This window comes from Mesoplodon densirostris, chromosome 17 (assembly GCF_025265405.1).
Source record: "Mesoplodon densirostris isolate mMesDen1 chromosome 17, mMesDen1 primary haplotype, whole genome shotgun sequence".
NCBI lineage: Eukaryota > Metazoa > Chordata > Mammalia > Artiodactyla > Ziphiidae > Mesoplodon > Mesoplodon densirostris.
The window spans coordinates 15563212-15578477 of record NC_082677.1 but is presented as its reverse complement, the minus strand read 5'-3'; the positions used below and the strand labels follow the sequence as shown (position 1 = coordinate 15578477).

Here is a 15266-nt window from a genome sequence, read left to right as displayed (position 1 = left end):
AAATTGAATTATAGTTGATGGACAATATTATATAAGTTACAGATGTACAACATAGTGATTCACAATTTTTAAAGGTTATACTTCATTCACAGTTATTATTTAAATATTGGCTATATTCCCTGTGTTATACAATATATCTTTGTAGCTTATTTATTTTATACATAATTTGTACCTCTTAGTCCCCTACCCCTATCTTGCCCCTCCCCCCTTCCATCTCCCCACTGGGAACCACTAGTTTATTTTATATCTGTGAGTCTGTTTCTTTTGTTATATTCCCTAGTTTGTTTTATTCTTTATAGTCCACATATAAAGGATATCATACAGTATTGGTCTTACTCTGACTTATTTCACTTAGCATAATACCCTCAAAGTCCATCCATGTTGTTGCAAATAGCAAATTGTTCTTTTTTATGGCTGAGTAGTATTCCACTGTGTGATATATATGTGTGTGTTTGTGTGTGTATATATATATATATATATATACATATATATATATATATATGTATATATATAAAGTATATGTTTATCTATCACACAGTGGAATACTACTCATATGCCACATCTTCTTTATCCATTCATCTGTTGATGGACATTTAGGTTGCTTCCATATCTTGGCAATTGTAAATAATGCTGCTATAAACATTGGAGTGCATGTATCTTTTTGAATTAGTGGGAGTTTTTTCTGTATACATACCCAGGAGTGGATTGCTTGGTCACATGATAGTTCTATTTTTTGGTTTTTTGAGAAGCCTCCATACTGTTTGCCACAGTCGCTGCACCAATTTACTTTCCCACCAACAGTGTATGAAGGGTCCCTTTTCTCCACATCCTTGCCAACATTGGTTGTCTTTTTCTTTTTTAATCTTTATTGGAGTATAATTGCTTCACAATACTGTGTCAGTTTCTGTTGCACAACAAAGCAAATCAGCCATATGCATACACATCCCCATATCCCCTCCCTCTTGAGCCTCCCTCCCACCCTCCCTATCCCACCCCCTAGATCATCGCAAAGTACCGAGCTGATCTCCCTGTGTTATGCTGCTCCTTCCCACCAGCCAACTGTTTTACATTCGGTAGTGTATGTATGTTGATGCTACTCTCATTTCGCACCAGCTTTGCCCTCCCACCCCATGTTCTCAAGTCCATTTTCTATGTCTACCTCTTTTTTTTTTTTTTTTTTTTTTTTTTTTTGCGGTACACGGGCCTCTCACTGTTGTGGCCTCTCCCGCTGCAGAGCACAGGCTCTGGACGCGCAGGCTCAGCAGCCATGGCTCACGGGCCTAGCCGCTCCGCGTCACGTGGGATCTTCCCGGACCGGGGCACGAACCCGTGTCCCCTGCCTCGGCAGGCAGACTCTCAACCACTGTGCCACCAGGGAAGCCCCTATGTCTACCTCTTTATTCCTGCCCTGCAACTAGGTTCATCAGTACCATATACATATATTTTTTAGATTCCATATATATGTGTTAGCATACGGTATTTGTTTTTCTCTTTCTGACTGACTTCACTCTGTACAACAGACTCTAGGTCCATCCACCTCACTACAAATAACTCAATTTCGTTTCTGTTCATGACTGAGTAATATTCCATTGTATATATGTGCCACATCTTCTTTATCCATTCAATTCATCTGTCAATGGACATATAGGTTGGTTCCATGTTCTGGCTATTGTCAATAGTGCTGCAATGAACATTGTGGTACGTCTTTTTTTTTTTTGTGGCTGTGTTGGGTCTTTGCTGTGCATGGGCTTTCTTTAGTTGCGGTGAGCAGGGGCTACTCTTCATTGCGGTGCACGGGCTCTCTTTGCGGTGGCTTCTCGTGTTGCAGGGCACGGGCTCTAGGCGCCTGGGCTTCAGGAGTTGTGGCTTGTGGGCTCTGGAGCGCAGGCTCAGTAGTTGTGGCGCACGAACTTAGTTGCTCCACGGCATGTGGGATCTTCCCGGACCAGGGCTCGAACCCATGTCCCCTGCATTGGCAGGTGGATTCTTAACCACTGCGCCACCAGGGAAGCCCCATGTCTCGTTTTAAATTATGGTTTGCTCAGGGTATATGCCCAGTAGTGGGACTGCTGGGTCATATGGTAGTTCTATTTGTAGTTTTTTAAGGAACCTCCATACTGTTCTCCATAGTGGCTGTATCAATTTACATTCCCACCTACAGTGCATGAGGGTTCCCTTTTCACCACACTCTTTCCAGCATTTATTGTTTCTAGATTTTTTGATAATGGCCATTTTGACTGGCATGAGGTGACCTCATTGTAGTTTTGATTTGCATCTCTCTAATAATTAGTGATGTTGAGCATCTTTTCATGTGCCTCTTGGCCATCTGTATGTCTTTCTTGTGAAATGTCTATTTAGGTCTGCCGCCCATTTTTTAACTGGATTGTTGTTGTGTTTGTTTGTTTGTTTGTTTTTTGCGGTACGCGGGCCTCTCACTGCTGTGGCCTCTCCCGTTGCGGGGCACAGGCTCCGGATGCACAGGCTCAGCGGCTGTGGCTCACGGGCCCAGCCACTCGGCGGCATGTGGGATCCTCCTGGACCGGGGCACAAACCCGCGTCCCCTGCATCGGCAGGTGGACTCTCAACCACTGCGCAACCAGGGAAGCCCTGTTTTTTTGATATTGAACTCCTTCAGCTGTTTGTATATTTTGGAGGTTAATCCTTTGTCCATTGTTTCATTTGCAAATATTTTCTCCCATTCTGAGGGTTGTCTTTTCATCTTGTTTATGGTTTCCTTTGCTGTACAAAAGCTTTTAAGTTTAATTAAGTCCCATTTGTTTATTTTTGTTTTTATTTCCGTTACTCTAAGAAGTGGGTCCAAAAAGATCTTGCTGTGGTTTATGACTGTCAGAGTGTTTTGCCTATGTTTTCCTCTAAGCGTTTATAGTGTCTGGTCTTACATTTAAGTCTTTAATCCATTTGGAGTTTATTTTTGTGTATGGTGTTAGGTAGTGTTCTAATTTCAGTCTTTTATATGTAGCTGTCCGGTTTTCCCAGCACCACTTATTGAAGAGGCTTGTCTTCTTTTTGATGATAGCCATTCTGACAGGTTTGAGGTGATGTCTCATTGTGGTTTTAATTTGCATTTATCTGATGATTAACAATGTTGAGCATCTTTTCACGTGCCTGTTGGTCATCTGCACGTCCTCTCTGGAAAAGTCTCTATTCAGGTCTTCTGCCCATTTTTTAATTGCCTTTTTTTTTTTTAATGTTGAGTTGTAGGAGCTGCTTATATATTTTGGATATTAACCCCTTATCAGTCATATCATTTGCAAATATTTTTCCCCATTCAGTAGGTTATCTCTTCATTTTGTCATTGGTTTCCATTGCTATGCAAAAGCTTATATGCTTAATTAGGTCTCATTTATTTTTGCTTTTGTTTCCTTTGATTTAGGAGACAGATCCAAAGAATTATTGCTATAATTTACATCAAAGAGTGTTCTGCTTACGTTTTCCTCTAGGGGTTTTATAGTATCCAGTCTTACATTTAGGTCTTTAATCCATTTTGAGTTTTTCTACATGGTGTTCGAGAATGTTCTTTTACATGTGGCTGTCCTACAGCCTTTGTTTTAAAGTCTGTTTTGTATACTATAAGTATTGCTACCCCACATTTTTGTTTCTATTTGCATGGAATATTTTTTTGTATCCCTTCACTTTCAGTCTGTGTGTGTCTTCAGATCAGAAGTGAATCTCTTGTAGGCAGCATATAGATGGGTCTTGTTGTTTTTTTTAATCCATCAGTCACCCTATGTCTTTTGATTGAAGAATTTACATTTAAAGTGATTATTGATAGGTTGTACTCAATACCATTTTGTGAATTATTTTCTGGTTGTTTTTGCAGTTCTTCTATGTTCCTTCTTCTCTCGCTGTCTTCCTTTGGAATTTGATGACTTTCTTTAGCATTATGTTTGAATTCCTTTTTCTAATTTTTCTCAATATTAGGTTTTTGGTTTGTGGTTAATTTGAGGTTCGTGTATAGCAGTCTATTTTAAGTTGATTACTTAAGTTCTACATTTTTACTCCCCCCACTCCATGTTTTATGTTTTTGATACATTTTACATCTTTTGATTTTGTATACCTACTACTTATTGTAGTTATAGTTGATTTTACAACTTTTGTCTTTAAACTTTATAACCTTTGTAAGTGGTTGATCCACTGCCTTTACTCTACGTTTGCTTTTACCAGGGAGATTCTTCCTTTCACATGTTTTCTGATTTCTAGTAATGGCCTTTTCTTTTTTTCCTTAAAGAAGTCCTTTTAACATTTCTTGTACGACTGGTTCAGTGGTGAACTCCTGTAGTTTCTGCTTCTCAGGGAAACTTTATTCCTCCTTCAATTCTGTACAGAAACCTTGCCGGATAGAGTATTCTTGGCTATAAGTTTTTCCCTCTCAGTACTTTGAATATATTGTGCCACTCGCTTATGGCCTGTACAGTTTCTGCTGAAAAATCAGCTGATAGTCTTATAGGGGTTCCCTTGTACATAACTAGTTGTTTTTCCATTCTTTTGCACCTCATATGCTCTTGATTCCATCTACTGTATTGTTCCTTTCAGTAATTGTATTCTTCAGCTCGGACTGGTTCTTTTTTATATCTCTTTGTTGAAGTTCTCACTGTGTTCATTCTTCTTCCAAGTTTGGTGTGTATCTTTATGGGTATTTGAACACTACCAGGTTGATGACTTATGTCCATTTCGTTGGTTCTTATCCTGAAGTTTTGTCTTGTTCTTTGATTTGGAACGTATTCCTGTCTCCTCATTTGTTTCTGTGTATGAGGTAGATTAGCTCCATCTTCTGGTTTTGAAGAAGGTGTTGTAGGTGGTTTCCTGTGGGGCCCAGACGAGCAATCCCTGCTGGTCACCAGAGCCAGGGATGTGTTCTGTGGGGGCTGCATGTGCCCGTCCTGTTGTGTGGTACCACAGTTGCTGCAGTCCCACTGGTGGAAGGGGCTGGCCCCCAAGCCAGCTGCCTGTGTGGCCTGGCCCCAGCTGCTGCACATTCACTGGTGGACAAGGCTGGCCCCAGTGTGGCTGGCTGTGGGGCCGAACCACAAGAGTTGCAGGTACAGTGGGGAGTGGGGTTGGCTCCCACCCTGGGAGGAGGGGGACTACAACCAGCCAAGGACTCCCGCTGGATATGGCAGGGTGGCAGCTGCTTTGGAGGGGTGCCAGCTGGGAGGAGCTGCTTTGGGCAGGAAAGGTCTGCAGGGGAATGCTGGTGCTGGGGTGAGTGGTGGTAGCAAGGTAGAGGGCAAATGTTTTGAAATGGCACCTGCCAGTGCTGGGCCAGCCTCGGTAGAAGGAAAATTTTTTAAATGATGCCCACCAGCACTTTGTTGCCCAGAGGCAGTTTCTTCCCCCGCTTTGGCACTCACCCTCAAGTTCATGAATGTACTTCACATACGGCCTGGGCACTTTGCAAAGCGCTGCCTCTGTCCTGGGACTCAAAGTGAGTGAATTTGTGTGTGTGCCCTTTAAGAGCAGAGTCTTGGTTTCCTACAGCTCTCCTGGATACAAGCCCTGCTGGTTTTCATAAGCGAGATGTTATGGGGGCTCATTGTCCTGGTGCAGGTCCCCAGGGCTGGGGTGCCTGATGTGGAGCTCAAAGCCCTCTCCTTAGGGAGAACCTCCGTGTTTGTGAGGTCCCCTCCCACTTGTGGGTAGCCATGTTGGGGGTATGGGTCCTGCTGAGACCACATCTCTGCCCTCCTCCTGTCTCAATGTGTTTTTTTCTTTATATCCTTAGTTGTAGGAGAGCTGTTCTACTAGTCTTCAGGTCTTTCTCAAAGAGAGCTGTTGCACACGTAACTGTAGTTTTGGAGTGTCCGTGGGAGCATCTTCCTACTCCACCATCTGGATCCCGCCTCAGTGCTCCTCTTCATTTATACAAGTCCTTCCACGCCCATCTCAGTTTCTACCTCCTCGGTGACACTTTCTCATTCTACGCCTGTTAGCCTCCCTGAAGCACACAGCTGCACCCTTAGTCTTCATCATACAGCTTAACACGTAGTTCTATGCTATTCTGCTATTGTTCCTGATGTGTTTTACTCCCCGAAGCATCAACGGAGTCTTCACTTTCTTTTGTATTTTTCACAGGGCCTAGCACAGACCTTTCTCACTGTGGGGGTCATTATCATACAAGGGTGTATCCGTAACAAATAATCAGTATAGCTTCAGAGTCGTTCATTCCAGAAACTTGGCCTACCTTTGGTCACTCCATCCAGCAGTCTGCTACAGACAAGGCCTATGATCCCATCAGCAAACACATTTTTGATAAAATGTGAGCAACTAGGCATTGCTTTTTAAATACGCATACTAGCTTTAAAAGTGAGCTTCTTATGTATCCCCAACATATGAAAATTAGGTGACACACATTCAACACTAATGTTTACTTGGTTAAAGTCTAATAGAAAATGGAATACTTTGCTTTTCAAGTGTTCCACCATAACCCTCAACCACGATGGCCTGTTAAAAATGTTACCAGTATTGCAACTTTATAGAAATAAATATTAACATTTATACATGTAGTCATTGGGCTATGAGACCAAGAGTACGTGATTAGATAGAAGAAGCCTCAGTAAGTGAACATGAACTTCACTGTTGTCTCATTATCAGTTAAGTTTATAGTTCTGAATTCCATGTGTTCATTCACAGATGGTTCATGATGCTGAAACAGACAGAGTAATAATTAATCTATCCAACTGTCCAGCTCTGTATGATGAGGTGAAAGTGAAATTTCTCTCTTCTTGTTCGGTGAGTAATCAAGAAACAATCTATGCTGCTAAGCTTGTCTAGTCTTCTGAATGATTCTGGTTTGGGATTTCCTTTGCTACAATTCCCAACAAGGGAGATGACAGGAGATGTCAACCCCTAGTCAGGGATGGGGAGACGAAACAAGTCAGATTTCTATATAGAATTTTTTTTTAAAAAGAAAATATGTAATTAAATATATTTTTGCTCATTTGTTTTCTAAATTATATACAATTTGCATGTATTAATTTTCAAATAAGAAAAAAATACAAAAACCCAGATGTTAAAAAAAAAAAAACCAAGGTATAAACTACATAGCAGTGATATTTTTGGTTTGTATCTTTAAAACACATTGCTCCCCATAACTTATAAAATACGTTAAAGTGAGGGAGATTTTGCTTTCCTCTCAATTGATGTATAATTCATTTAAAGTAGCATATTTAATCCAATATTTATGAAAGATAAGAATATCTTCCATTGTCATTACAGTATAATTGATGTTACCATTTATCAAATGTATGTCTGATTATTCTGTATATAGCAAATTTCTAAGCCCCAATAGTTTCATTTTCCTATTAAATCATCAACCAGAACCGCCAACGTATAACTGTGTTTGCTCAATTTAAAGCTTATTTCCTGTGCCCTCCTGCATCCCCTGCTTGCACCCTGTTGGCGGAGAATTTACTAAGTTTGAAATGGTACATGTGTTGAAGCAAGTGGCCAGGATAGCTCCCCTTGAATAACGGAGCCAGTCTAAATCCTCTGAATCAGTGGTCTCTAAGCAGAAGCACTGGTGTAGGGGCACTAGCCAAGGGGATGTTGGTGATATCTGGCCTTTGTGATTGTCAAGGGTCATGAGATGAAAGCACTTTCAGAAATCTTAGGTATTTCTATCATCATCAATCGTGGTTAATTATCCAATGTAGCTGCTCCTTGTAGGAACGGATGATATCATTGGGGCAGAAATAGACATAGGTCCTTAGTAGATTCTGTTTAGCACTATCCAAACCAGATTAAAAGACCAGTGTCTAAATTTATAAATATCTATCATAGAGAAAATACATGTCCTTAAAAATTTTGCTAGAAATGGCGAGAGAAAGGAACAGCAATCTCTCAAAGTCTCTGTCTTGGTGTCTTGAGTATAATGTTGACGGTAAGTGCTGCATATTCAATAGCTACAGTTATTTGATGAACGTACAGATGAATAAAGGAAGGGATTTTAATCCCTTTGGAAAGATTATTTTTCACAGTAAAATGGGAACTAAGAACTAATTTTTTTTTTTACCATGTCTTTTTAGGCTCTTCCTAAATACTATGACAACTATCCATTTTTCTTTTGGTTCCATACATCATTTATACAAAATAACAGGTATGGCTATGGTATAATCCAGTAGAAACAGCTTAGTCTCGAATGTTTATGTAAGAGGTAATGACAAGTCTTTTGCTAATTGCCATAAGCCCAATTTATAGAAACCAAAAAATCCTTGAGTCACTGTTCTTCATTGCCTTCCTTATTGTGATCTGATTATTTAAAAAATATGGCTATTTTTTAACATCTTTATTGGAGTATAATTGTCTTACAATGTTGTGTTAGTTTCTGCTGTATAGCAAAGTGAATCAGCTATATGTATACATATATCCCCATACCCCCTCCCTCTTGTGTCTCCCTCCCACCATCCCTATCCCACCCCTCGAGGTGGACACACAACACCGAGCTGATCTCCCTGTGCTATGCAGCTGCTTCCCACTAGCTAGCTATTTTACACCTGGTAGTATATACAAATCCATGCCACTCTCTCACTTCTTCCCAGCTTACCCTTCCCCCTCCCCGTGTCCTGAAGTCCATTCTCTATGTCTGTCTTTATTCCTGCCCTGTCCCTAGGTTCATCAGAACCAATTTTTTAGATTCCATATATATGTGTTAGCATACAGTATTTGTTTTTCTCTTTCTGACTTACTTCACTCTGTATTATAGCCTCTAGGTCCAATCACCTCACTACAAATAACTTGATTGTTTCTTTTTATGGCTCATATTCCATTGTATATATGTGCCACATCTTTTTTGTTGTTGTTTTGTTTTAACATCTTTATTGGAATATAATTGCTTTACAATGGTGTGTTAGTTTCTGCTTTATAACAAAGTGAATCAGTTATACGTATACATATGTTCCCATATCTCTTCCCTCTTACGTTTCCATCTCTCCCACCCTCCCTATCCCACCCCTCTAGGTGGTCACAAAGCTGATCTCCCTGTGCTATGTGGCTGCTTCCCACTAGCTATCTATTTTACATTTGGTAGTGTATATATGTCCATGCCACTCTCTCACTTTGTCACAACTTACCCTTCCCCCTCCCCATATCCTCAAGTCCATTCTCTAGTAGGTCTGTGTCTTTATTCCTGTCTTGCTCCTAGGTTCATAGTGACTTTTTTTTTTTTTTTTTAGATTCCATATATATGTGTTGGCATATGGTATTTTTCTCTTTCTGACTTACTTCACTCTGTATGACAGACTCTAGGTCCATCCACCTCACTACAGATAACTCAATTTCATTTCTTTTTATGGCTGAGTAATATTCCATTACATATATGTGCCACATCTTCTTTATCCATTCACCTGTTGATGGACACTTAAGGTTGCTTCCATGTCTTGACTATTGTAAACAGAGCTGCAATGAACATTGTGGTACATGACTCTTTTTGAATTATGGTTTTCCTCAGGGTATATGCCCAGTAGTGGGATTGCTGGGTCATATGGTAGTTCTATTTTAGTTTTTTAAGGAACCTCCATACTGTTCTCCATAGTGGCTGTATCAATTTACATTCCCACCAAAAGTGCAAGAGGGTTCCCTTTTCTCCACACCCTCTCCAGCATTTATTGTTGGTAGATTTTTTGATGATGGCCATTCTGACTGGTGTGGGGTGACACCTCATTGTTATTTTGATTTGCATTTCTCTAATGATTAGTGATGCTGAGCATTCTTTCATGTGTTTGTTGCCACTGTGTATCTCTTCTTTGGAGAAATGTCTTTTTAGGTCTTCTGCCCATGTTTGGATTGGGTTGTTTGTTTTTTTTGGTATTGAGCTTCATTTTTCATATTGAGCTTGTATATTTTGGAGGTGAATCCTTTGCCAGTTGCTTCATTGGCAAATATTTTCTCCCATTCTGAGGGTTGTCTTTTCAACTTGTTTATGGTTTCCTTTGCTGTGCAAAAGCTTTGAAGTTTCATTAGGTTCCATTTGTTTTTTTGTTTTTATTTCCATTTCTCTAGAAGGTGGGTCAAAAAGGATCTTGCTGTGATTTATGTCATAGTGTTCTTCCTATGTTTTCCTCTAAGTGTTTTATAGTGCCTGGCCTTACATTTAGGTTTCAAATCCATTTTGAGTTTATTTTTGTGTATGGTGTTAGGAAGTGTTCTAATTTCATTCTTTGACACATGGCTGTCCAGTTTTCCCAGCACCACTTATTGAAGAGGCTGTCTTTTCTCCATTGTATATTCTTGCCTCCTTTATCAAAGATAAGGTGACCATATGTGTGTGAGTTTATCTCTGGGCTTTCTATCCTGTTCCATTGATCTGTATTTCTGTTTTTGTGTGAGTACCATACTGTCTTAATTACTATAGCCTTGTTGTATAGTCTGAAGTCAGGGAGCCAGATTCCTCCAGCTCCGTTTTTATTTCTCAAGATTACTTTGGCTATTTGGGGTCTTTTGTGTTTCCATACAAACTGTGAAATTTTTTGCTCTAGTTTTGTGAAAAATGCCATTGGTAGTTTGATAATTGCATTGAATCTGTAGATTGCTTTGGGTAGTATACTCATTTTCACAATGTTGATCCTTCCAACCCAAGAACATGGTATATCTCTCCATCTGTTTGTATCCTCTTTAATTTCTTTCATCAGTGTCTTACATTTTTCTGCATACAGGTCTTTTGTCTCCTTAGGTAGGTTTATCCCTAGGTATTTTATTCTTTTTGTTTGCAGTGGTGAATGGGAGTGTTTCCTCAATTCCTCTTTCAGATTTTTCATCCCTAGTGTATAGGAATCAAGACACTGCTGTGAATTTTGGATCCTGCTACTTTACCAAATTCATTGACTAGCTCTAGTAGTTTTTTGGTAGCATCTTTAGGATTCTCAATGTATAGTATCATGTCATCTGCCAATAGTGACAGTTTTACTTCTTTTCCGATTTGGATTCCTTTTCTTCTCTGATTGTAAAAATATGGCTATTCTTGAGACCCACTGTTGCATTATCCTCAAGGTCCATGCCATAGGACTGTGTTATAAAACATACTATAAGCAGATCTTGAGTGTGGCAACAAATGCCTCCCATGAAAGTTTAATATGAGTTTGTTCAGTACCTTGAATATGGCAGGTCCTCAGTATGTGTGGATTTACTGATGACTGAGCAACACCAAATTCTGTGCCACAGGAAGGTGTCATCCAGGGAGGCTTCAGCTAGTTTAAAAGCGAGTTGACACACTTACATCTAGGGCAGAAGTTATAAGACACAGTAAGTATCAGTGAGGACAGCTTTTAAAAAATCAGTAGTAGTCTCCCATTTAAAACTGATTTTCTTATAACTAAATCGGGTAATCTATTTTTAAAAAGTAATTGATTTGAAGAGTATACCAAAGAACCTCTATCATATCTGAAACTCATTCCTAAATCTAGAAGTTCTCCACGTCTTCTATACTGTGGTGCTGAAAATTTGAGATTGGCATCACCATACCTTTCAATTCTAAAGGAAAGATAACGTTCAAAAAATCATACAGAAGAGTTTTGAAGAAGTGGTTATGATTGTATGTGGCATGAATTGACAGTTCCCATGACATACAATCCTAGCCTTTTCTTCAAATGTAGACTGCATCTAATCCCACCTCAAGTCCACTAAGGTGATGGTAAATAAAAACCTAGACCAAACACCTACAATGCACACACATTTAGTGGATATTGATAGAGTGAACTTTGGATTTGATGGAACATTTTTACCAATTTTTTCCCCTGGATGTATCCAGACAGAAAACTTTGACTTATAACATGAGCGAAGTCCCTCAAATAGACATCTAGGTGGAACTTCATTTGGTACTACTTCTCAAAAGTGGTTCTTGCTAAAGGGCACAGTTTTTTCCTTTAAAACACCATGTTCATAGTAGAGAAGCAACATGCTAGATCACTTTTCTCCTCACTTTTATACTTTCTGAAGATTTAACGTGTGAATGTCCATACTCCTTGGTAAAGCTGTTTTTATTATGCGACTTAATTTCCCCAAAATGCCAACTTCATCATTTAAAAGACACTTGTTATTACTGGGTTTTAATACACATCTAGTCTGCTTTATCACATATAGAAATTAAATGTAGATGTTCATTCCATAAAAGGCAATATTAAAAGGATCAGTGATACGTTCTTACTGAAGGTCATGCTATTTTTGTGTCTTAAGAGAGAAAGTGGGAGAGCTGGTCTTTGAAAGCTAATTAGATGCAGAGGAGGGGTCGAGACTGATGGTGGCCAGCAAGGCTTTTTGTTTTTAAAGCTCTAACAAGGGTGTCCTACAGCATGGCTTTTCTGTTAGCCCTACAATAAAATGTAATTTTTTTTCTATTCTAGGCTTTATCTTTCAAGAAGTGAATTGGATAATCCCCACAAACCGAAAGCATGGAAAATTTACCGTCCAGAGTTTGCAGTCGAGGTCTATTTTGATGAGGTGACCAACTGTAGTTCCCCTTCTGGCTAGAATCATGTTCTTCCCAATCCTTACTACCTATTAAACCTATTTCCTTGCTGATATATTTACATATATATATACATATGTCCTTGAGAACTGTATTAAATATATACAAGGGAGAATGTCAATGGCAGTAGTTTTTTTTGAAAGAAGTCACAGTTTTCATTTGTATTGAGATAAATTTGAAACAGTACACGGGAACGTTAGTTGTCACTTAAGGACTCAGAAATAAAACTTTCCTATCAAAGTAACATATTTATAAATTGTGATTACCCCCAATACTGTGGGTTTATTTACTTATCTATTTTTGGACAAGTATTCATTCCCTGCTTTGTTTTACATTTGTAATTTCGGATTTGTTAGAAAAGTAATTTCTAATTTCCTTCTTCTACTTGATTTACAAACTATTAACGAGCATCAGAAATGGCAGCAAAGATTGTTTTAAAACCCCTCACCCCTGCTCACAACCAGCTTCACCTAAGCTTGGGGAACTCTGAAGTAAGGTCAAGTTTTCATTATAGACACTGGTTAGTCCTGTGTCCACAGGGAATCATTTTCTCTTTGGTACCAGGTGCTACTTTATTCTAAGTACTTTCACTGCCATTATCTTAAGGCCCTAATTGTCTTTGAAAAGAGTTCTATGTTGGCTTGACTATTTGGGTGATTTTCCTTTTATTGGCAAGGCTCTCAACAATCTAGCCCAAGTTGAATTGATCAGGAAGTGAAAAGTAGCAAATGATGGGTACCAGCGCCTCTGCTAAAACACAGGCACTCGTTACTGAAAAACCTTGCACTTTGCAAAAAGCACACGATAAACAAAATAGGGTTTGGCGGGTTGGGACAGACCATTCCAACTAAGCCGTGTTGTAACAGCACTAACCACTGGCCACTTGGGTTGGCAGCCCCAGGAGGTCTGGAGGTTGCCACAGTCAGTATTTTTTAAGGGAAACTAGAGCAACAGTTTATAGAGAAGTCTTGGTGGGTGCCAACCTAGCAGGGATGGGAGGAGAGCCACCAGCGTGGTGGCGTGGAAGGCCATGCAGGTGCTTCTCTCCCCCTCAAAATAGCCCCCAAAAAGCCAGGCTGCAAATGTTATTCTACACCCCTTAATCTGACTCCCCTTAGAGGAAGAGCTCTTGGAGACACAGCCTTTCAAACTCCTTCCATGTTATGACTACATTGTTCCCTGTCATTTGGGTTACAGAAATGTATTGTGGCAGCCCAGGTTATTGCCTTTAAAATTCCTGCAGCTATAATCTGTGGAGGGCAGATCAGCGGGCAGGCCTAGGTGAATGGGAAAAAAAGTGAGGAGTAAGATCTACCTTGAACACTGGCACAAGTTGGGAAACCCCAGTTTTTCAGAATCTTGTTTTTTGAAATAAAGGAAATTACAGTTGGTGGGGGGGTTTCTCTTCCCTAACCCTCCAAAATGGATTAAAATTTCTGGCAATTATGAGCTGTCACATTATTCTGCTTTTGCTCATAAAGAGAACTTGTTCAGGGCCTCCAGCAGGGCTGCTTTCCTAGAACCCAGTGCGAAGAATTCGTAAAACAACTTGAGAAACTTAGATCATAATATATCAGAACGCTACTGGTTTTCTTGAATAGAATTTACTGACCTGGAACAGAACTATCCAAAACTTGATATCCAGAAGTTTATTTTAAAAAATAGAATGGCATCCTGCCAAATCAGTCACATCACATACAGAGCCTGGTGGAGGGAGAGCAATTCTAGTGGGCCACGTTTCGTAACTGCAGTGTATACAGAATATGTATTTATATCAGTAGTTATTTTACATCAGGAATCTTGCTGACAAAAAAAACCAATGCTCGTTGCAATAAAACCATCACCTTAAAATATCACCATACATAACTCAAACATTCCTGACAGTTGGTTCTTAGCACGTAAAGTACTTAAACAAACCATATAGTCAACTATTAGGCAAATTTAATGATAGAACACGAGAATTTCTTTAAACACAGTATTTCAAGTTACTCTATTTTTGTCTGGAGTACAGATTTGAAATGGTACAAATTGTACCCAAATACTGAGCCATGAATTAAGCAAACAGAATGAAACGTAAAAAACACCAACTCTGTGTTAAGTTTCCATTCACTACTCCCACTCACTCTTACTTGCCTTAGACAGTTTCTGTTGAAGATATTCAGTTAAATGTTCACAGGACAACACGTGAGAAGACCTACTGCCAACAGGGCTTAGACAAAGGGGCCCGGTGGGCTCTGGAGCAGGTCACTTCCTGAGGGAAGCCAGTCCCATTTGCTGTTTTTGCTTCAATCCAGGCCTGTTCAGAAGAAGCACCACTCAGTAGCTACTGACCGTTGAAGTACGGACAAAAGTAAGGTAGAAAAATTGCTTTTCAAGAAGAGGCAAACGGAAGACCAGGCATAGCTCTGGAGCCCATCGGGCACAACACCGGGCATCCCCCCTCCACTAAACGTCTGCCAGCAGCTGGCCTTCCCGACCCTCTCTGGCTTCTGGCCGGAGTCGCCACCGAGCCTGCAGGGAGAACAAACACGTGTGCAAACTGGAGGTCTCACACACGGCTTCCGTTCTGCCGGCAGGGGCGGACGTACCAGTGTGGATCATGATCACCGCATCAGCCGCGGGGGCGGATGAAGCACTCTTTATTAGAGGCCTGGGGGGTCTCGGAGCAGCACAGAATGCGGCGGCTGACCTCACTGGTGACGACAAGGGCTCCCGTAAACCAGACGACCAGGGAACAGCTGCCCATCCCAAGTCTACGGGAGTCAGATGAACCAGGGTTTGTTAGTAG

General features: G+C 40.3%; 1 protein-coding gene across 1 annotated transcript in view; it reads left to right on the top strand.

Moving 5' to 3' along the window:
• The window catches only part of LOC132477393 (phosphatidylinositol 3,4,5-trisphosphate 3-phosphatase TPTE2-like), a 51256-nt gene extending 38776 nt beyond the window's left edge, over positions 1–12480 (top strand). Inside the window, exons 15-17 of the mRNA XM_060079760.1 lie at positions 6652–6750; positions 8046–8116; positions 12354–12480. Coding sequence (XP_059935743.1) covers positions 6652–6750; positions 8046–8116; positions 12354–12480 — 297 coding nt within the window. The remainder of the gene's footprint in view (positions 1–6651; positions 6751–8045; positions 8117–12353) is intronic.
• The last annotated feature ends 2786 nt before the right edge of the window (positions 12481–15266 follow it).